Below are 23,167 nucleotides of genomic sequence, written 5' to 3'. Positions count from 1 at the left end.
CGGTATCAGGCATTTCAGCCGTCTTCAGCCCGGCTTGCTTGAATCCAGTGGTGTGGAGTGCATGGGACTCACGTCTGAGTTTACCCATCCCACTCGGGGTGACAAATGCAAAAACCACAGTTGATGGACAGACTGCAGAACAATGTCATACATTCACCCCAACAATGTTTTCCTACAGTTTGAATACGAATTTGGACCATTACTTGGGGGCCTGAAAACTGGTGGTTATTGCCAGGTACGGTCATTGTAAATTTGGGTTTCATAATTTGATAAAAAGTGATGTGGGACTCTACTGATATCAAAAGTGACCGCAATTCTGGGCATCTTTTATGTTACTAGTATGAGTATTAGTACTTTATATAAACGGCCCTCACTGCTGTTTCAAATGATGATACAGTAACTGTGAATCTCTCTCGTCTTCTCTTTTGTCTTTGAATTATAATTGGGTTTATCATCTACGCTAAGGGGGGTAGAGCCTGTGAATCATTGGAATTGGCAATAAGCTTAATTCAACTGTGTAACTGTTTTTTCTGAATTATAGGAGGACCCCTTGTACAGGAAGATAGTGGTCACAGATCTATTAATAGGATCATTTCTTCTGGACATATTATTGGTGCCAACCTTGGGACTAGCTTGAAGTATATATATACTTTTTAATCTCATTTTGACCCGCACCCACTAAGTGTTCCCTTTATATCTAGCTTATGGCTTCCCAAACCTTTAAGACTTTAGACCTCTTATTGTTGGTTGTGAATGATAGTGCATACTATCTTCACTATTCTGTGGGTGTATGAACTCTGGTGACATTACCTCTGGATATTTATTCCTGATATTAGAACCTGAACATCCGGGATGATACACCCTTGCTGATGTCCTTTCAATGAGGACCTTTGCTCACCTGACATAGATTTCTATTCTATGTGTTCTCTACATACGGTGAGCTGACATTGGGTGATATTTTCAATTCTCTTTCTTTGCTTAGAAAACGTCAATCTAAAATTAATTATATATCATGACTCGGTTCCATTTTTATCTCCTTTTTGGATTGCTTTTTCTCCCCTTTTTACTTTCTATCCTGCTCTAACCTCGACTAGATCCATCTGTTTGGGAAGAGCAACTGTACTACTGTAGTATCAACATGCTTTTTAGTTAACATGTTTTTTGTATTGTGCAATCTTGAAGAGCCACCATGCTTTTGCTCATACCCTTGCTAACCACACTTTTCTTCCTTTTTCTGTGTTTTTTGATAATTCTAAATGTCATTTTATATGTATGTTTTATGTATACGTGCACAAATTTCTGTTTGGGTCTATTTATATGTTGTGTACAGATTTAATGTGAAAAAATAGAAAAAATATTTTGTATTCTATATTTATGTTTTATATATGTATATTTATGTTTTTATATGTTACAACTTTTGCAGCCCTGACGAAGTTCCCGTGGCACTAGGGAAACGAAACGCGTTGGCTGTGCCCTTTTTTAAGAAAATTAAAGAATATGAATAAAGTGAAGACATTTTCAAAATATCCTTCTGCGTAATTGACTTCATTGGAGTGCACCTTCTATTTTCCATGTACATTTTCTCATATTCTGTTTTCTTCTTCATGTTTTCGTTTTCCTACCATATATGTACTATACATTGCCCGTACATGATGGATATTAATTTGGCAAATATGTAAAAAGACATTCTAATAACAGATGTAGCGAAGCTGTAAAAACAGAAACAGGAAGAACCCACTATCCCTATTGGCCGTAAAAGTCTCAGCAAACGTTGAAAGTACACCCTGTGACACAACTACCCAACAAGATTGTGTGCAGTGGCTCCGCAATGCTTAAATGATCTTTCTGGAAAAATTATTTGATCAGATTGAACAACCTTCTCAGTAGAATAAGAGGAAGAGTATGAAGGGAGAATTACAAAGGCTAGGTTGAACCTTTTCCTAATATATCCGTCAGTAGTTTTTTTGTGAAGTCATTAACAGTCAGCGGTCAAAAATCTTGTCGGTGACAAATACAGAGCCAATATCCCGGCAACTGTGGCACACACACAAACCTGACATCATAGATGTGAGCATCTCCTTTATGGATCAGATACCTCAAATCCAAGGCATGGGTAGTAATGCAGTAGGTTAGTATTGAATGTCGTTATAAAGTGCTCATCCTTGTTTTGTCATAAAGTGGAGAAGTGATAAATAACCATAGTGCTGCAAACATCTAGATTTTATTAAAGAAAATGATGCAGATGTTTAAAATACTAACAAATCCGAGACTATCCTGGACTACTGAGATCTAACTGTATTTCTGACTTTGAAACTATTGTTAATGTTTCTCAAACTGCTTCTATGGCTCTTGGTGTGATTTGTTTACGTCATCTTCTGAGCGAAGAGAAGTTTGTGGTATTTGGGTGTGATGTGATAGCAGTGCATACATTTCATGTAAACGAATACTTGAAGAGTGGTTACATTTAAGTGTATTCCAGATGAGACAGTTTTCCACCAGAAGCTTGCTGAATGGCTTTGCAGAAGATGGGCTGACCCTTGAAGAAATTCATACCTCCATGTGAGATGTAAATAACATAAACCTTGTTACGATGACTGTATGGACAATCGTAATCGAGCCCATTTTCAAGTTTAGTAGCCAGTTTAGAGTAACAACAAACACAACTTGCTCTTCTCTCCTATTGCTCTTGTGAATAGATACTACAGTTAGCTACATTTTGAGTTTCAGTGAGAGATTGCTCACCGAAGTACTTTATGCCTAAAGGTGACCCTGTTCATATTGAGACAAAGTCATTCCCAGAAAGACTCAACTAAGAACCAAAAACGTAATAGCAAATCTATCCATCACTTCTGTATGTCACCTTGCCACTTCTTCCAGATTTTACATAATTAAGCGGCTTAAATAGGTTCCTCCTTTTATTCCCTTTGACTTGCAGAAGACAGTAGTGATCACCCTCATTCTTTTAAGGATAGACTATTGTAACACACTGGGCCTTATTTATGAAGGCCTTGCGCCGCCGGTACGTCACTTTTTCCCATTTTAAAAGTGACGCACCGGCGGCGCAAGTGCTTCATAAATAAGGCCCACTGTATTTAGAGGTGAGCAGATGCTCTCAATCTAAGCTGCAATCCTTGCAAAATGCTGCGGCTCATCTTCTGTTAAAGCTACCAGAATGTTGGTGTTTTCAAGAAAATGCAGGAACTGCATTGGTTAGAAGTGTCCGAAAGGATAAAGTTAAAGACGCTTCTCATGATACATAAAACCTTGCATGGGACTGGCCCCTCTATTTTATGAAACGTTTTACCTGGTACTCTACACGGCGAGAATTAAGATCCTCTCATTCCTATTTTATTACGACCCCCAAAATAAAAAAAGTCTAGATGGTGTGGGTAAAAGATTCCCCTATTTAGGCAGCAAATTGTGTAATGCTTTACCCCTCTATTTAAGATCCCAATTTAGCCTTATACTTCTCAGGAAATCTTTAAAACCCTGGCTCTTTACTCGGACTGTTAAGTAAGTCATCCGTTTCTCTTCTCTGTTCTTGAAGTTGACTGAGCGCCAAGACAACTCGGTATTTGTGCGCTCTAGAAAACTCTTACTTAGTTACCTCTCTTTGAAACTTATTGAGAGCTGCATAATGATCATTTTTTTTTATTATTGATAAACAAATTTACTGTCCTTCTTTTAGAAGTAAAGAGAGAGACACTTGGTGCAAGGAAGGTGAAATAGTTTCATTACCCTAACAAGATGCCATTGCGCAAATTGAATTGTCAATGAGGTACAAAGTAGTTGTGAACTACACAGCTGTCATATATGGATATGCTATGATTTGATTAAAAAAATATCTTTTTCAGAGATTTACTTTAGATCATGGAGTGAGGTGATAATTAAAAAAAAACATATTTATTGTCCTGAGCCCGTAAAATGCCATTTTGCTGTGCACAGTGCTAGGTGTAATAAACCAAAATTTAATGGGGCTGAGTCACAAACCCGAGTACAGGAAGTAGCGCTACAGGAATACTCTTGCATGCCGTTGTGAATTTGCCCCAAAACGTGCCCTTCTCTTTCAATAAACCTGCAGAGAGGGAAATGTTTTTATTTTCTATCTGTATTAACTGTATAGGACTATTTCAATTTTATTCAGCTGTAGGACTACCTGCATGTATTGAGGTGTAGCAAAAGTTGCTTTCAATCTAAAACATGCCATGTTCATCCACCTACATCACACTTCTTTCCTATTTCGTTTTGGTTTCATGGTCTCTCAGCATGTGAAATACTAATCCTGTGGACAGCTTTGGGAGGAGTGAGTTTGATGGATGATTATCTTTTTCTTCGAGGATAGCAGGTCATAGGTAAAGACCAGTAGATGTTTGATATAATAGAAAGGATAAGGAAGGGCCTTATGTTTGGCAACGTGTGACAATGTTGTGCAGCTCTTAAGTCTCCTCCTTGCCACCAGGACTTTTGGATGGAACAGCCCTCTTATCCACCTCTGCTGCTGCACGAGGTGGATAGCGTGCTGATCTTGAGTTCATGAGATGCATCCCTCTTCTTTTGCTGCTCTCAGCAATGCGTGATTGTAGGACTTGGCCCTTTTTGCAGGGTCATCCCTGAACTTTTAGCCTTCCTCTTGTATTTTGTCTGACCTGTTTTTGTTGGTTTTATAACTCTGGGCACTTTACCACTGCTGATCAGTGCTAAAGTGCATTTGCTCTCCCTATTATAAACTGATGTATGGATAAGTGATTCCATGATTGGCTGATTTGGTTTACTGGTCAGAGCCTAGTACAGTGCACTGAGTGTGCCCAGGGCTTGTAAACCAAATGCTGCTAGTGGACCTGCAGCACTGGTTGTGCCACCCACAGAAGCGGCCTGAAAAAGTGTGTCTCAGGTCTGCCATTGCAGAGCCTCTGTGCAGTCTGGTACTGCCCTGTTGACTGGGTAAGTGCACCCACTTGCCAGTCCCTAAACCTTCCCTTTCCTTCATATCAAACACCCTTATGGTAGGCCACAGGGCAGGGTGCATTGTAAGTATAAGGTAGGACAAGCCCTGATTTGTGTGGCATGTCCTAATTGTGAATTACAGCCATTTTCGGTTTTCACTATTGCAAGGCTAACTGTTCTCCATAGCAAAACACACAAGATGATGGAAAAATGTTGCACAATGGCAAAATATTCACCCCAGCCACAGATCTGGGTTTAATCCATTGTTATTTTGCTCACCACGCCACCCCAGTTCAGACTTGGCCATATGCAAATCAGTCTCGACCCTGTGCCTCATGGGAAAAGTCCAGCCAGATGTGGGTCACGTGCTCACTATGCCACTGAAGTCAAGCTGTCCTGGCTAAAGATGGCTGATAGCCAGAAACCGGTCCTAGAATGCTTGATTCCGGTCCAGGGAAGACATGGCTTGGCAGTTCGGGTTGAACGGTTCCCATGAGGCACAGGGTCAAGGCTGATTTGCACAGTGCCATGTCTGAACTGGGATGGTGAGCAAAAAATGATGGATTTAGGCCCAGATCTCTGTACTAGGGTGAATGTAGGACATTGTTCTGCATTCTGTCCATCAACTGTTGTTTTTGCATTTGTCACCCCGAGTGGGACGGGTATGGTCAGAAGTGAGACCCGTGCTCCCCACGCCACTGGAGTCAAGCTATACTGGCTGAAGACAGCTGATAGCCAGAAACCAGTCCTAGGATGCTTGATTTCAGTCCAGGGAAGACATGGCTTGACGGATCGAGCTGGACTGTTCCCATGAGGCACAGGGTCAAGGCTGATTTGCATATGGCCATGTCTGAAATGGGGTGGTGTGGTAAGCAAAAAAACTATGGATTTAGGCCAAGATCTCTGTACTGGGGTGAATGTATGACATTGTTCTGCATTCTGTCCATCAACTGTTGTTAACGCATTTGTCACCCCGAGTGGGACGGGTATGCTCAGACGTGAGTCCCGTTCTCTCCACGCCACTGGAGTCAAGCTATCCTGGCTGAAGACGGCTGATAGCCAGAAACCGGTCCTAGGATGCTTGATTCCGGTCCAGGGAAGACATGGCTTGGCAGTTCGGGTTGGACTGTTCCCATGAGGCACAGGGTCAAGGCTGATTTGCATATAGCCATGTCTGAACTGGGGTGGTGTGGTGAGCAAAGAAACGATGGATTTAGGCCCCGATCTCTGTACTGGGGCGAATGTATGACATTGTTCTGCATTCTGTCCATCAACTGTTGTTTTTGCATTTGTCACCCCGAGTGGGACGGGTATGCTCAGACGTGAGTCCCGTGCTCTCCACGCCACTGGAGTCAAGCTATCCTGGCTGAAGACGGCTGATAGCCAGAAACCGGTCCTAGGATGCTTGATTCCGGTCCAGGGAAGACATGGCTTGGCAGTTCGAGCTGGACTGTTCCCATGAGGCACAGGGTCAAGGCTGATTTGCATAAGGCCTTGTCTGAATTGGGGTGGTGTGGTGAGGAAAAAAACGATGGATTTAGGCCCGGATCTCTGTACTGGGGTGAATGTATGACATTGTTCTGCATTCTGTCCATCAACTGTTGTCTTTGCACCTGTTCTCCATAGGCCAGAATGGGCAGGTAGATTATTACATCTTATAATCCTAACTGACTCAGGGAACATGGTAGAAATTCGAGTTTAGTATGCCTGAACTCAGAATGATAACATACATCTTTTAGTGAAGTTGGTTTTAACATTCTGTGTTTGAAAATACCACTTTTAGAAAGTAGGTATTTTCTTGTCTAACTATCCAAGCCTGCCTCTGCTAGGTTGTGTATTCCTTGTCGGGAGTGACAGGGCTGGGGGAGTCCAGGAGCAGGGTGAGTCAGTCCAGTGGTGAATAGAGAGATCTGCATCTAGATGGGAGGGAGGAGTTGCACCTGGGACCTGAATAGGACTGTGCCTTCCCTCCAAAATGCTGGCTCCACCTCTTGTGGTGCCTCTGATGTCTCTGCCCTGCACTGTGAAAGGAGAGAAGAGTCATGTCAACAGAGTGCTCCAAGGCTGTGGCTTTCCTCCCCAATGCTGGCTCCACCTCCTGTGGGGCGTCTGAAGGTTCTGCCCTGCACTGTGAAAGGAAGGAAGGAGTCAAGTCAGTAGAGTGCTCCAGGACTGACCATAACTGGTTTGGACTAAGCAAAGGCCTCTCTGCCTTCAGAGAACAAATAAAAAAGTAGTATAAAAGAGGGGACCCAAACCCCAGAGAGTTAGATCACTTTTGGACAAGAAGAAGCAACCTTTGCTGAGGAGTGGAACCAGAGAGACTATGCCTAAGCTGAAGTGCTACTTGGGGGATTGGCCTGCAGTGGTTGCCTGACTGCCAAAGAAAGAAGAGAGGAACTTTGTGTACTTTTCATCAACTTGTAAGGATCTCCAAGGGCTTGGAACAGAGCTTGCCTCCTGCTGAAGTCTCAGGGACAACCGACTTCACCCACCAGCTCCCCAAGAGTTCTCTGGAAGCGACTGCAGTAGTGCTGGACTTTTTGAGGACTTGTGTGTCGCAAGGAGCTGGAAGCGCGACTCAAGAACAGGAAGCGTGTCGCCGAACTGCCGCCTCACAACACGAAGCGCCTTGCATCGCCGGAGAAGAGGATCGACGTCGCAGCAGATTCTGCCGCATCACAGGGAGGCGTGTTGCAGGAGAAAAGTATTGACGTTGCATCAGACGCCGCAGCATCTCTGAGAAGCTTGTTGCAGGGCCTGTCGCGGCTCATCGTCGGAGAAGTGGATCGACGTTGCCGCAGACGCCGCCGCATCATCGGGAAGAGTGTTGCAGGACCCATCATTGTGGAAGCAACTCGCATCGCCAGGAGAGAGGATCGACGTCGCAGCAGACGCCGCATCACTGGGAAGCGTGCCGCAGGGCCTGTCACGGTCGCATCGTGTAAAGTATCTCGCATCGCCGAGAAGCATGTCCCATCAAGGAGAAAGCTCCATTTTTATTTCTTTGCACCAGATCTTCAACGCATCACCGTGCTTGCGTGTAAGAGACTACCGCATCACCTTTCCTGCAACACTTTTGTTGCCCTGCGTGTCGCATCTTAAGGTACATTGACTCAAAGTGTTGCATTTTAAGATCTAAAGAGAACTAAGCAATTCTACCATTTTAAGCACAGTATTGTGGATTTTTGTCGTTTGAGGTCTTGTGGTAAATCTATATAAAGAATACTTATTTTTAATATAAAACTTGTGTGGTGTCCATCTGTAGTGTTGTCACTTGATTACTGTATGTGTTCACAAATACTTTTCACACTGCCTCTGAGATAAGCCTGTCTGTCCGTGCCAAGCTACCAAGGGGGTGAGCAGAGGTTATTTTAGGAGTGTACCCCCCTTACCCTGACTAGAGGCAAGGGTCCCTATTTGTCACAAGTACATACCAGTGCCAACTAGAGACCCCCAATCTTCTTTTGCTGCTCTCACTTCTTTATAATATTGAACCATAGTATTGTCTTTTACTATGCTGTTGCAAAAGGCTACTCGTTAAAGTTTAAAGCACTGTAGGTCTTATTTTGTGTGCTTTATTTTTCTTTATTACTAAGCGCTTCTAGTCTTAGATTTTCCTTTTTTGCATATTTAGCTTGTTTAGTTAACACAAGTCATCTGATTTTATCTTATTATCCTGTCCCCAATTTTTGTTGCTTCAAATACGTGTTTCAATTTTTATACTGATACTTGAGGTGTCATGTCTCTTGGCTTTTATGTGGCTAAAGTCTATCTTTTTCCTAGTAGCTATTTGCACCAATAATTTCCCTGAGGAGGTTCCTAAGTGAGAGGAAGCCATGTTACAGCTGATCACTTACCTACAGAGGACACCTTTGCATCATGTGCTCATGTGTTATGAGTAGGTTCCATGCAGACAGTCAGAGGCAGCAGGAATTTTACATGCCCTTAACTGAGAACACAATAAAGCATTACTGACACCCAGGGTTGTATTGGGATTAAAAATCGGCCTGAGCACGCTAAAAAAAGTGTCCCACATTAAATAATGCCTTTCCTCAAGACGCTGCTTTGGCGGAATTTTATTTAAAAAAAGGGGGGGGTAACAATAAATGCACGGATTAGTTTACACTGGTGAAATGCACCTGAAAACAAGTGAGGCCACTTCTGCTAAGGCCCCCTGCCGCCGCTCACTATGCATACATTAATGGGCCGGCCCAGTGAGAGAAAGGGAGTGACACCTCTGCCTGGAGATAAAAGGGAGGTAATGGATGCCCGTCTGCCTCCAAAAAGCCCACTCGGTCACCCACTGACCGCTGGTGGTATCCGAACAACGCAGATCAAAACCCCAGACCGCTAAAAATAGCAGCCCACAGCTGGAACTGGACACTGGCCTCTCAGGCATTGCTCGAGTGCCCGCATTACCAATCCGACCCTGCTGACACCTGAGGTAACAGTAACGTAATGGCACTGAAAGGACACACACAAGTTTCCACACCAATATGCCATAGTCCTCCCTTTGCACATAAATACACACTCAGGCACAAGAGGGGATATGGTGACGCAGGCTGCTTAAAAAAAAAAAACGTACCTTGCTGGGTCCTGCACCTTCTCTCCTGCTCGCCTGTGTCTGACTCTAGGTCGGAACAGGAAGCAGGCAGCTTGGCTCCCACCCCTAATCCAATTTGTCTGAGTGCTGTGACACAGTGCTCAGCCAGTGGCTGGAGAGGTGGGTATGTTCTCCATGCAGGCTGTAATGCAGCCTGCATGGATAACAGGGGAGAGCGCATGACTGTTTTGGGCTGCCCAAGAGGGCCGACCAAACAGTCATTGCGCACAGCCACAGGAGTTTTCTACCACTCTTCCCCTGCAGCTCTGCCTCCTCACACACTGCCGCAGCAGGAGGAACATTCAGTTATTATCATTTTATTGTTTCCTTTCTTTCCTGCTCTAGGCAGTGGGGCAACACAGTGGGGCAACGCTCCTCCACTTTAGCGGAGGAGAAGACACTGATTGTTTATACTTGTTACTGCGTGCTAGCCACTGTACTCTAAATCAGGCCTTAAGTTACACAAGTCTGGTGGCCTGTGGAAATGGCTTACTTGAGCTAAATACCACTGAGTGCTATCTAAAGAGTAGAAACGTAAGTCACAATGGAAATGATGAATCTCCATCATATTTATATTTTCTGTCTATATATATTTTTTGTCTTGTTGTTCTCTAATTAAGATGATAGTATAACTCCTCAGTGAAAGGTTTTTAACATCTTGCGGGTATGGTTTTCAGAGGTGGAAGCTAGAACATCTCATTGGGGAGAAGCTGAATTAGAATTTCCAAAGTTGAACTGTATTGATTAGCTCCACACATGAGCTTGAATGGGGAATCTTGGACGCATTCCTCAGGGAAGTGTCCCTTGTATTACCGAAGCTTTTATTGCACTACTGAACAATCAAATCACTAACATAATTACTTAAAACATTTTAAATATTAGTCTGAAAGATGCAGCTGTTATTTATCATCGTAAACATATCAACATTTTCAGTACTCACATTAACTATGGACTCCTTTGTTTGAGCCATGTCCGATATTACTCCATCGGTAATTATCAGCAGAATGAAATACTGGGAACCATCCTTTACTGAAGAAGCGTATCTAAACAAAAGAAAAAAGACAAGTATAGTAGAAAAACGATTGGAGCTCTTTGATTGCTGGAATGCATATTTTGTGTACTTGCAATACAGATCGATACATCATATTGTTTGCTGTGTCAAAGCAGCTAAACAAACTCTCACCAGGGTAAGAATCGCATTTTCCTTACCTGTTCCTTAGCAATAACCTTTCTCCTCCGTCTTCCTTGTCACGGTCACCCAGGAGCACTACGTGTTTGGGGCACAGCATTCACCCATAGAAATAATTCCCCAACCAACATGGAAGCCTGACGGGAAGTACCTGTCACCTGACCTATAAAGGTGGGGCAAACCCAGACCACATCCTGTTTTTTCTCTGTGTTCCGACTGGAACTCCCAAAGACGTTGCACTGCTATGCGGTGAGGAGTATGTTTTTCTTTTGATTTATGGGACTGCTATAGCACCTCCATATTTTGCTTTTTATATTTCTGTACTGCAGCTGCTCCCGCTCTGGGCATTGGTGCAGCGGTTTGTCTGTTTTTCCCTGTCACCTCCGCTCCGGCACCGAGCGATTGGGAGCGGTGGTGTGCTTTCCTGTTTTTTATGCCTTATTTACTTCGCAGCTTCTGCGATGAGCCACTAGGGAGTGGGGGTGGTGTGTTTTGTCCTTCTGCTGCTCCTGCGCTTTAGCGGTCGGGAGCGGCGGTCACTGCTCATGGCGTGTGCGCCTCAGAGGTGCCCAAGCATTCACGCTTCTTGGACAGGGCTTCCTGCCTAGAGCTTACCTGATTTACAGCCCTCCCGGCTGGTACTGGCTCCCCGCGAGGCGGTTCCCTGGGGAGGCTATAGGCACGGGATTGCAGTCTTCAGCGTGCCGCGTCACAGGCAGTGCTGGTTGCTAAGCAACGGTGTCTCTCTAGTGCATTTAATGGTTTGTTCTTCCTCCATTTCATCAGTTGTGTTTTTGTGAGCGGCCATGGAAGGTAAACGCTCTGAGAAGCGTAAACATCAGTCTTCTGGTTCTGAGTCTGCTACCTCCCAGCAGCCTGTGGGCATGTATTTTGATGTAATTCAGGCCATGATCAATAAGGCAGATTCTGCTTTTGAGGCTCGGGCGGGGCCAGTGCTAAAGTTCCCAGAGTTTCTTCTCAGCCTGACCCCTGACCCAGACTCTGATGGTTTGGATGAGGGAAAGCAAGCACACTTTGTCAAGGGCGCTGAGTTGAAGGAAGTGATCGCTCACTTGAAGGACAATTTGGCCTTTCAAATTGTGGTTCCTCTGGATAAGGAGGAGGATTTTTTTCTCTCAGTACCGCCGGAAGGAGCCTGATGCTCTTCCCATCCATAAGGCCATCCAGGGAATGGTCTGATGTCCAGAAGGCTGAGTTTCCTAGATTCCTCGCAAAGAAGTACCTTCTTCAGAATTTCCTGGCTGAGTTCCCTCCTCATGTGAAGGTGGGCTCTAAGATGGTGGGTCTGGCTTCCAGTGGTTCCATCATCTCGGAGGATGCTTCTCCTAACAATCTGGTTGATAAGAAGGCGGTAAGTGCTGCCAAGCGGGATTTCTCAACCGCCAACATTTCGATCAGGGCTGGTGCATACGCCTCGTATGTGGTTCAATCGCTCCTGCATGATTTTCAGGCCTTGTCAGAGGACCTTCAGCAAAGGGAGGATGTCAATTTGAGTCTGTCTCTTACAGAATTGCAGGAACGCTTCTTGTCTGACATTACCTTTGACTCTCTGTCCGCTGCGGAGGCAACTTCTGGTTCCATTGTTTCTGCTCAGCAAAACATCTGGATGAGGTTGTGGAAGGTGGCAGCCTCTCAGAAGTCCCTCCAATCATGTTTGCCCTTTGATGGGGTTAAGTTGTTTGGCCCTCAGCTGGAGGATCTGCCGAAAAAATCGGTGGGAGATTGTAAGCTCCTGACACCTCTGCGGCCTGCAGTGTGAGGTCAGGGCTTTGGTAACGGCGATTCGGAATCCCCCCTCGGCTGGGTAAGGGTCCTCCCAGCTCTTTTGTGGGAGGGGTGATGGCCGTGGCATCCCCTTCTCTGATATGTCCCAGCACCAGCTCACAGGAGCTTCCCTTGCCAATTCCACTCCAAAATCTTGGAATGGGCAGCCGAATTGGATAATATTCTTCCACTTGGACAAGCGACATCACCAATTCCTGGGTTCTTTGCCTTGTGATCGAAGGTTATTCTATGGACTTCCCTTCTTGGCCTCCAGATCTTTTCGTCCCAACTCTGACTTGTCAGAATCCTCTGAAACTACTGAGTTTGGAGCAGGAGATCTTGGAACTTCTCTAGAAGGGTCCATCATTCCTGTTCTCGTGAACGAGTTGGGTCAGGGTTGCTACTCTCTGATCTTCCCGGTACAGAAGGCATCCTGTGCACCTCTCTTCCAGAAGTATTTGCGGTTCTTTGCCATGGGGCAACATTTCCAATTGTGTGTCCTCCCCTTTGGTTTGGCCTCCACCCCCGGGGGTTTACGAAGGTCCTGGCTTCCCTGTTGGGTCTATTGCATGCACAGGGGTGTTTTTGTTTCCCTACCTTGATGACTGCTAATTTCTTCCTCGTCTTTCCCTCAAGGCTCAGGAGGATGTGGCGTTGGTGGAGAGTTGTCTGGAGACCCATGGATTCCTTGTGAATCTCAGCAAGTCCCACCTCATCTTGTCTCAGGAACTCCCAATTCATCAGTGCTCTCTTCAATACCCGGCTGGGGATGGTGTTTCTTCCTCGCCAGCTTCAGCTCAGGTCTCATCTGGAGTCCCACCTGTCTGCCCCGTTGGCTTCCGCAAGAGACTAGTTGTGGGTTCAGGGGTACATGGCTGCTTCCCTTTTCCTGGTTCCTTGGGCTCGCAGACACCTCTTCCATCTGGTGTATTATCTTCTGTCTCACTGGAATCGGGTGTCCCAGGATTAATGTGCCTCAGTTCCGGTGACTCCCGCTGTTTCTCTCCAGCTGTGCTGGTGGCTGCTACCAGACAATGTGGCAAAAGGGGTGCCCCTGGAACTTCCTGTGCCCTGTTCCCTGATGACCAATGCCAGCCCTTGGGGGTCCCAAATTGGAAGGAACTGGCAGCGGTGTTCAGGGCTCTTCTGCACTTTGTCCCTCATCTGAAGGACCAGTGGGTTCAGGTCGGACAGACAATCAAGTGGCATGTGCCTATTTGAATCATTTGGGGGGCACTCACTCTCCACTTTTGACCCTCCTGGTGGATCAGATTGGAGCTTGGGCAGAAGCCAACCTGCTTGGTCTGACAGCAATCTATCTGCTGTGGAGGGAGAAAGGGCATGTGGATCAACTGAGTCGCCTTCTTACTTACTCCATTTCTCTGTCCGTGTCTCCTCTGGTGTTTCGGGAGATTTTAGGGCGGTACGGGAGGCCTTTGTTGGATCTCTTTGCCCCCCCTGCTCTTCTGCCAAGGTTTTGCAGCCTTCTTCCTTGCAGGGAGGCATGTGGGGTGGATGTCTTGAGTTTCCCTTCGCCTAGGGGTCTTCTATTTGCCCTTCCTCCCTTACCCCTTCTCAGCAGGGTGTTGGTACACATCAGGAAGGTGGGGGTGGTTGTGCTGTTGGGGGCCCCCTTTTGGCCTCACCAGCCTTGGTATCTCTTCCTGCTCTGTTGGCTGTTGCTCCCCCTTGGAGGTTCCCGCTATCCCCTCCTCCGCTCCACTTTCCTCTTCTGTCTCGCTAGGCACTGAGCCAGTTGGCGTTGGGGGTTTGAAAATTGAGAGGCGACGGCTAGTCTCTTGGGTTGTTCCTCGGAGGTGGCTCTGTCCATTCAGAATTCTAGGAAGGTCAGTGCCCTTTGAGTTTATGGACGTCACTGGAGGAATTTCTCTGCTTGGTATTCTTCAAGGGGGTTCATCCCTGACTTCTCGCCTTCTTTGCAGTTTCTTTCTTCGGCTGCCTGTCGTTGCTTCTCCTGTGCCCTCCTGGGATCTCCCTCTGGTCCATCATGCCTTGCAGCACTCCTCGTTTGAGCCCCTGCCTTCTGGGTCTCTGGAGTTTCTTATCCTGAAGGTGTGTTTTCTGGTGTCTATTACACCTTGGGGAGGCATATGGGGAAACTTGGCGCCTTGCTTTGCCATCGTCCTTTCTTGTTTTTTTTTCCTGTTAAGGTGCTCCTTAGTCCTGACCCGGCCTTTCTTCCCAAGGTGTTCTCTCCTTTCCATTTGTCCCAGGATATTTTCTTCCAGGCCTTTTTTCCTAACCCCTCTACGGCGGAGGAAATCTTGCTTCATTCGCTGGATTTGACAAGGGCTCTAGTTATTTACCTTGAGTGAACAGCCTCCGCTCGCCAGGTGGATTTTGTGCTTGTTACTTTTGATGTTGCCCGGCGAGTTCATTGCCCTTCGATGGCTACTCTTTTGCGTTGGGTTCGGTATGCTATTTTCTTGGCCCATCTTCATTCAGAGGTTTCTCTTCCTCCTGTCATTCAGGGGCGTTCCACCAGGAGTCTGGCTTTCTCCTGGGCTTCTTTTAAGGGCACCTCCTTGAAGGATCTTTGTGCGGCAGCGACTTGGTCCTCCCCTCGCATCTGCATCTCCCATTATAAGTTGCAGAGGGGGGAGGTGTTTTCTGGGGATTTTGGCTCTGCTGTCCTTGCTGATGTTCACTAATTGTGCTTATCTGCAAATAAATTTCCTTGGCATCCTTTGGTTGTCTGTTTCATTTTGTTTTGTCCGACGCTTGGGTTTACACTCCTGGGTAACTGTGATGAGGAAGATGGAGGAGGAAGGTAATGACTCGCTTACTTACCGGTAATCTTCATTACTCCGAGTCATAGTCTTCATCGTCACAGTCATGTTTCCTCCCTCCCGCCCTTGGGTGTTAACCACATTTGACCCATGTGTGGGCTACTGACATAGCAAAAATTGATGAAATGGCAACCAAAGAATACTAAGAAGATTTCAGAAATCTTTGACAAATCACCACAGGTACAATAATAAAATAATAGACCACTTCCAAGCCAACTCGCATTCACAGAATTAATTTGGAAAGCTAGAAGCAATCTCACTATACATAAAACTCCCCAAAGAATACAAACTTGCCGTTGGTAGAACAAAATCCACACACACAGGCGCATTCACTATCACTCCTAACGCCACCCGCTCACTGTTTTGGCACATCTAAAATCTATCTTCAACACCTCACACAAAAAGCACAACTCATATCACAAAATAATCTACAGTTAACCGTCAAAAATTTTAAATTCACAATTTTCTTTCTCTTACCCTAAGAAAACATCCCTGTATTTCATTGTAATTGGTGCAACCTTATTAATGCCTGTGACCATGGCGGTCCAATATCAAAACTTAATGGCTGGGACAAGTAATTGAGAAAACAGATACAGACAAATTAAACACCTTCATCATCAAAGGATACCAAGTATAAATCCGTATTCAGAGCAGGATTCAGTTCAAAAATCTTAAAAGTTGTATAATCATGTAGCTAATGCAGCCTCTAACATGATCATTTATGAATGGCTCTTTAACTCTGCATGGAATGCCGAGGTTCAGAACTAGTTCTCATCCTATTTGTCTAACAGCACCTAATGGTAATGGCAAAAACGACATACATACAAATGCCACATCAAAAAACAGGATAACATTTCTCAGGGTTCAATACCAGCTCTTCTTTTATTTAATCCTTAGATGGTGCCACCATGTTTTATTCTAAAAAATTCTGCTGTCAGAATGCATAAAATTACCGACGAAACCAACCTGTTGTCTGAAAACCTGAACAACACAAAATAAAGCAATCCTAAAAAGCTGCCTATACCAAATCCAGATTTTGGCTACTGGACAACGTTCAGCTCAGCAATCCTCAGAAACCTGAGTTCTTCCTTGGATCAATGTCCTTTCAAAGCAAAACGTGACTATTCATTACGGGGACTCACTGCAACCCTCCCCTTCATCCAATCGCTCCACTAAATCACTCTAAACTCAGCTCTTTCACTCTTGCCACATACCACTACAGTGGCAAAAGCAAACTATTTTCATCTTTACACAGTAAAGTCAATCTGTACCTAATTCAGTCTGAACATCTCAAACCAGCTGTTTGCTGACAAGTCAAATCTAAATTGGACTTTGGAAAGTATTCTAGCTATGAAATCTTTATTGTGCACAACCTTGCTCAAGATCATCCTTCCCTCTGAAATAAACTAGTTAACCCAGCAAACAAATGTTATTAAATGGCCACCACAGGTTCGTATACACAGCAAGAATTCAATGTAAGATATGTTGCACAGTCGACAAGGCCATCCACTACCAAACCCCACCATACCTAGCTATTATTCTGACAATCCCTGGTGGATCAAGAGAACTGAGAATCAGAGACATGCTTCTCCTCAAAATCACAAGTTTATGGTCTCCTTAGCTCGCAGCAAACCTACTCTGTGACAGCAGCCTTAGCAATGAACTCTCTGACCCTTGACGTATGAAAGTTAACCCCACTCATCACTTTTAGGAAGCATATCAGATAATCCTTGGGTCAGTGTTTGACTTTGCATTCTTACTAACTCAAAGTTGTTTTTATAAAATATTCTCTGCAAAATGTACTTGGGTAGGTATACTGATAACCAACTGAAATATCACCCACAACAATGGATGCACAGGTGCCTATGGCAGATACAAAGGATTGCTTTAGAAATCTTAGCATCCGTTCTCATTCGAAGGAATGCTTGGTAAACGTGTAAGGCAGATGCCACATACCACTGGGATCTGTTTTGTGAAAAGTGGCTTTGCTGTTTTCGATAATTTAGAATCCGGCTGCCTAGCCTTAATTGACTCGAATCTGAACAAAATAAAAATAGATTGTTGCAGCAAATGATGGGAACACAGAGTAACAATATCAATAAAACCTACCGAGGACGTCCAATTATAGCAGTTATTGCATGTGTATTTGTTTTAAAAAGGATTATTACCAAAAGCCAGTATTTAAGGCGTTACATTTGTGCACCAAAAGAAAATCATATTAAAGAGGCTGCCTGGCTATTAGAAGAGTGTGTTTCAAGTGTAAGGTCTTATATCATGCAAGCTGTGAGGCAGTAAACATTTGTTTTCTCAGGACGGCATCCCTGAACTCAGGTAAATATGTAAATGTACGATTATAAGTTTGGTTGCTCTGAATAACACGTTATAGGGCCATATTTATTTCCGTTACCATGTCATAAATAGTATATATGGAGGTGTGTGGAGTGTAACATGTTATTTATTATTGTTGAGGGTGGGTAGGGGCCATGAGAGGCACAGCCTCGAGTGTGTCTTGAGCTGCTCAGAAAGGGATTACGCCGGCCGGGCATTGCTCCGCTGAGGAGTTCACCACCAATTCCTTCTGCCTGTTTGTTTGTTGTGGGTAACGGCCGAGCCTCGCTCCGCCGAGCGATTTACCCTCACTGCTTTCCTGTCTGGCCGGGCCCAGCTCCGCCGGGCAGGACTACGACTCCCAGCTGCCCCAACCAGGACGCTGCCACACCTGTAATCATCGAGCACCAGGAGGCGCTTAAAGCTCAGCGAGCACTCAAGGACCCTGGGCTGCTCAGAGAGGGATTACGCCGGCCGGGCTTTGCTCCGCTGAGGCGTTCACCACCAATTCCTTCTGCCTGTTTGTTTGTTGTGGGTAACGGCCGGGCCTCGCTCCGCCAAACAATTTACCCTCACTGCTTTCCTGTCTGGCCGGGCCAAGCTCCGCCTGGCAGGACTACGACTCCCAGCTGCCCCAGCCAGGACGCTGCCACACCTGTAATCATCGTGCGCCAGGAGGCGCTTAAAGCTCAGCGAGCACTCGAGGACCCTGGGCTGCTCAGAGAGGGATTACGCCGGCCGGGCATTGCTCAGCTGAGGCGTTCACCACCAACTCCTTCTGTTTGTTTGATGTGGGTAATGGCCAGGCCTCGTTCCGCCGAGCGATTTACCCTCACTGCTTTCCTGTCTGGCCGGGCCCAGCTCTGCCGGGCAGGACTACGACTCCCAGCTGCCCCAGCCAGAATGCTGCCATACCTGTAATCATCGTGCGCCAGAAGGCGCTTAAAGCTCAGCGAGCACTCGAGGACCCTGGGATGCTCAGAGAGGGATTACGCCGGCCGGGCTTTGCTCCGCTGAGGCGTTCACCACCAATTCCTTCTGCCTGTTTGTTTGTTGTGGGTAACGGCCGGGCCTCACTCCGCCGAGCGATTTACCCTCACTGCTTTCCTGTCTGGCCGGGCCCAGCTCCGCCGGACAGGACTACGACTCCCAGCTGCCCCAGCCAGGACGCTGCCACACCTGTAATCATCGTGCTCCAGGAGGCGCTTAAAGCTCAGCGAGCACTCGAGGACCTGGGCTGCTCAGAGAGGGATTACGCCGGCCGGACTTTGCTCCGCTGAGGCGTTCACCACCAATTCCTTCTGCCTGTTTGTTTGTTGTGGGTAACGGCCGGGCCTCGCTCCGCCAAACAATTTACCCTCACTGCTTTCCTGTCTGGCCGGGCCAAGCTCCGCCTGGCAGGACTACGACTCCCAGCTGCCCCAGCCAGGATGCTGCCACACCTGTAATCATCGTGCGCCAGGAGGCGCTTAAAGCTCAGCGAGCACTCGAGGACCCTGGGCTGCTCAGAGAGGGATTACGCCGGCCGGGCATTGCTCAGCTGAGGCGTTCACCACCAACTCCTTCTGTTTGTTTGATGTGGGTAACGGCCGGGCCTCGCTCCGCCGAGCGATTTACCCTCACTGCTTTCCTGTCTGGCCGGGCCCAGCTCTGCCGGCAGGACTACGACTCCCAGCTGCCCCAGCCAGAATGCTGCCATACCTGTAATCATCGTGCGCCAGGAGGCGCTTAAAGCTCAGCGAGCACTCGAGGACCCTGGGCTGCTCAGAGAGGGATTACGCCGGCCGGGCTTTGCTCCGCTGAGGCGTTCACCACCAATTCCTTCTGCCTGTTTGTTTGTTGTGGGTAACGGCCGGGCCTCACTCCGCCGAGCGATTTACCCTCACTGCTTTCCTGTCTGGCCGGGCCCAGCTCCGCCGGGCAGGACTACGACTCCCAGCTGCCCCAGCCAGGACGCTGCCACACCTGTAATCATCGTGCACCAGGAGGCGCTTAAAGCTCAGCGAGCACTCGAGGACCTGGGCTGCTCAGAGAGGGATTACGCCGGCCGGACTTTGCTCCGCTGAGGCGTTCACCACCAATTCCTTCTGCCTGTTTGTTTGTTGTGGGTAACGGCCGGGCCTCGCTCCGCCAAGCGATTTACCATCACTGCTTTCCTGTCTGGCCGGGCCCAGCTCCGCCGGGCAGGACTACGACTCCCAGCTGCCCCAGCCAGGACGCTGCCACACCTGTAATCATCGTGCACCAGGAGGCGCTTAAAGCTCAGCGAGCACTCGAGGACCTGGGCTGCTCAGAGAGGGATTACGCCGGCCGGACTTTGCTCCGCTGAGGCGTTCACCACCAATTCCTTCTGCCTGTTTGTTTGTTGTGGGTAACGGCCGGGCCTCGCTCCGCCAAGCGATTTTCCATCACTGCTTTCCTGTCTGGCCGGGCCCAGCTCCGCCGGGCAGGACTACGACTCCCAGCTGCCCCAGCCAAGACGCTGCCACACCTGTAATCATCGTTCGCCAGGAGGCGCTTAAAGCTCAGCGAGCACTCGAGGACCCTGGGCAGCTCAGAGAGGGATTCCGCCGGCCGGGCATTGCTCCGCTGAGGCGTTTACCACCAATTCCTTCTGTTTGTTTGTTGTGGGTAACGGCCGGGCCTCGCTCCGGCGAACAATTTACCCTCACTGCTCTGCTGTCTGGCCGGGCCCAACTCCGCCGGGCAGGACTACGACTCCCAGCTGCCCCAGCCAGGACGCTGCCACACCTGTAATCATCGTGCGCCAGGAGGCGCTTAAAGCTCAGCGAGAAATCTCGTCCCGCGAGGACGCACGCGGGACGCGCCGGGCTAAGCCCGGGCAAAGGGCGGGCCGTCTGTGGCCGTCCGATGCCAGAGGAGGCCGGGCTGGGCCACTCCCCTTGATTCCCCTGAAAAGGTACTTTGTATTGAACTTTTCTAACTGGATTGATACCATGACCCCACTAAGTGCTGATTTGACTGTCTAGGACGACGCGAACATTAGACTACAGACTCTTATTTACTGGAGAGAAGGGAAGGAACTAATTTGCCTGTATACTGTGATCCACAACAGGAAGAGTCCATATACGAGCTTCCCTGTGGAAGGCCAGCGCCAGGGGATAGTGCAGCAAGTGTAAATACTTGCATCCCCTTTGTTTTTTACTATGTCTAAACCACCGTAAACACGCTCGTCCACAAGTAAAGCACACTTACCTTGTACACCTGATTCTTTAGGCTTAGAGCCAAATGTAGTCCTGTCTGGTAAATTAAAACCCACTGCTATCGACTTGATGCTGAGGAAAGTCTCAGGGGAGATTGAGCGTATGGAGAGGAGCCTGTCCACCTCCCCAATACCTATCCTAATCACACCCACACAACCTAGGGATCTAAATACATCAGAAATTTCTCAAATCTAGATACTGGGAAACTCAACTGAGGGTATCCCCTGTGCCCAGTTGGTAGCAGAGAAAGGGACAGACACCACTAGGTACAGTAAAACAGTTACACACAAAACACCCAAACAACGGGGCGGTAGAAAGGGCCAACCTAGAAAAAACAAACCAACCGCAAATGCAAATCGTCTAAAAGACAAAAAAGATGTGATTACTGTAGAAGTAGCACCACCCCATTTAGGGTCACCAGGATGGATGGACGAAGTAATTGGAGACCTAAAAAAACACCTTGAATCCCTTATCATAAGCCAGCAAAAACCAATAATCAGCAGGCTTGATAAAATCGCAAATGAACTGACTAAACAGGGAAAGCCAAAGGGTACCACAAGTAGTAATGTCATTCCAGATCCTATTCATTCAACCGCTACGCCAGCTGGTCAAATGGTAGGTAAAAACAATTGCATCAGTAATGTGCAATGCACCATTGCATAAGTACATGATTTTCCAGAGAGGGGGAATAATCAAAACGAGAGCAATAAGAACATAGATAAGGCTCAACAACATATATGCACGCAAACGGGGCAAACAGGGATTCCCATAACCCAGATCTTTCTCAAACAAATCAAATAGGCTACCCACTGAATGATAGACCAAAAAACTTCCCACCACACATAAACCTGTCCCCTGAAGCATCCCCTTACGTTATTGTCTTTGCTGGGGTACCTGAACTCAGGGCTGCTGAGAAAGAATCACACTCAGAACTGAAAAATAAGATCATCAAATGGCTGAATATACATAGGCCTTTGAAAGGTGGGGAATGTGGGGAGATTCTTCACGTAAGACGACCTAATTGGCTAGGTGGTAGAAGAAAAGACATTACAGGGGACTGTATTGTGGTGAATTTTAGGGACACTAATCTAGTGGAATACATTCTAGGTAACCCAAACAGGAATCAGACCAGTACCATACGCACCTTACCATTGGGATATTTTTATCCAAGGAGACGGTTCTCTCACACTCACACCTATTCTAACCGTAGCATAGGAAGGGCACAACCAGACAATGGGGCAAACTTCATGACCCAATAGGTCAGCTCATACCCCCAATGGGCAAACAGATTCAGTCCATTACAATCTCTTGAGGAAAACGACTGACTACCCCCACTAGGAAATAGCCCAGAAAGGGTGGGCACAAGGGAGGGATTTGAACATAATGGAAAGGGGACCAGGGAAAGTCACGAAGTAGAGAAAACAGAAGAACCCCAAATACCAACGGGAGGAGAGGGCGACTATGGGGTGACGCAGCTAAGGAAGTCCGAACCCAAACTAAATGACGAGGATCCCAATGGAGGAAAATCAACTAGGGCAGGGCTCCTTCTACTGTCTTGGAACATAGCGGGACTGGGGGGGAAATTTGAAAAGGAGGATTAGAGGAAGTACATCTACGGCTTCCACATAATAGCTCTACAGGAGACGTGGGCGATTGATTCCTCACCCTACCAGTTAGAGGGTTATAAATGTTTCTTTGTCCCAGCCCAAGAGAGCAGATCGGGCAGAGCAAAGGGAGGGTTAGCCTTGTATGTAGATCTTGACTTAAAAGGCACATGGACAAAACTACCCTGGACCTCACATACCTTCCAGGCAGCGCTATTCCAAGGGCAAGGACTGAGGTTGTTGATATTAAATTTCTACAACTCAGGGCCTGTAGACGGGAATGATGTAGTGATTCAGGAACTAGAGTGTAGATTAAACCAAGTAACTGAGCAAAAGAAAGGGGGTGGGGAACCAATTGTACTGGTTATGGGGGATTTTAACTGTCACCTCTGTCCAAAACTTTTTCCTGTAAGCCCGGACTGGTCATCCTGCCCGATAGAACGCGGACCACATTTTGACCATAATAAGGAGGGCACTTCACTAATGAAGCTACTAGACACTTAAGCCCTCACACATACAATAGATTTGGTGGTCCCGGGACAAGATGGTACTCTTATACCTACATTTAAAGGCAGAGGTTGTTCATCTATTATAGATTTTATGATAATTTCTACCTTTGCTAAGGAACAGGTTAAAGAGGTGAGAACGGACTGGAGCCCTTTTAGTGACCACAACCC

The 23,167-nt window shown here is 46.9% G+C and overlaps 1 protein-coding gene across 3 annotated transcripts in view; it reads right to left on the bottom strand.

Annotated features, from left to right (window-relative positions):
• CPNE8 (copine 8) overlaps nt 1-23,167 on the bottom strand; it is a 990,278-nt gene that overhangs the window by 85,447 nt on the left and 881,664 nt on the right. For all 3 annotated transcript variants that reach the window (XM_086967237.1, XM_086967238.1, XM_086967242.1), the window contains one exon: nt 10,491-10,593. In XM_086967237.1, the coding sequence (XP_086823363.1) occupies nt 10,491-10,593 (103 nt within the window). The remainder of the gene's footprint in view (nt 1-10,490; nt 10,594-23,167) is intronic.

The sequence above is a fragment of the Lissotriton vulgaris genome, chromosome 1_1 (genome assembly GCF_964263255.1).
Source record: "Lissotriton vulgaris chromosome 1_1, aLisVul1.2, whole genome shotgun sequence".
Taxonomy (NCBI): domain Eukaryota; kingdom Metazoa; phylum Chordata; class Amphibia; order Caudata; family Salamandridae; genus Lissotriton; species Lissotriton vulgaris.
Note: the sequence above shows the minus strand (reverse complement) of the source record. Positions and strands in the feature narration are given on the sequence as shown.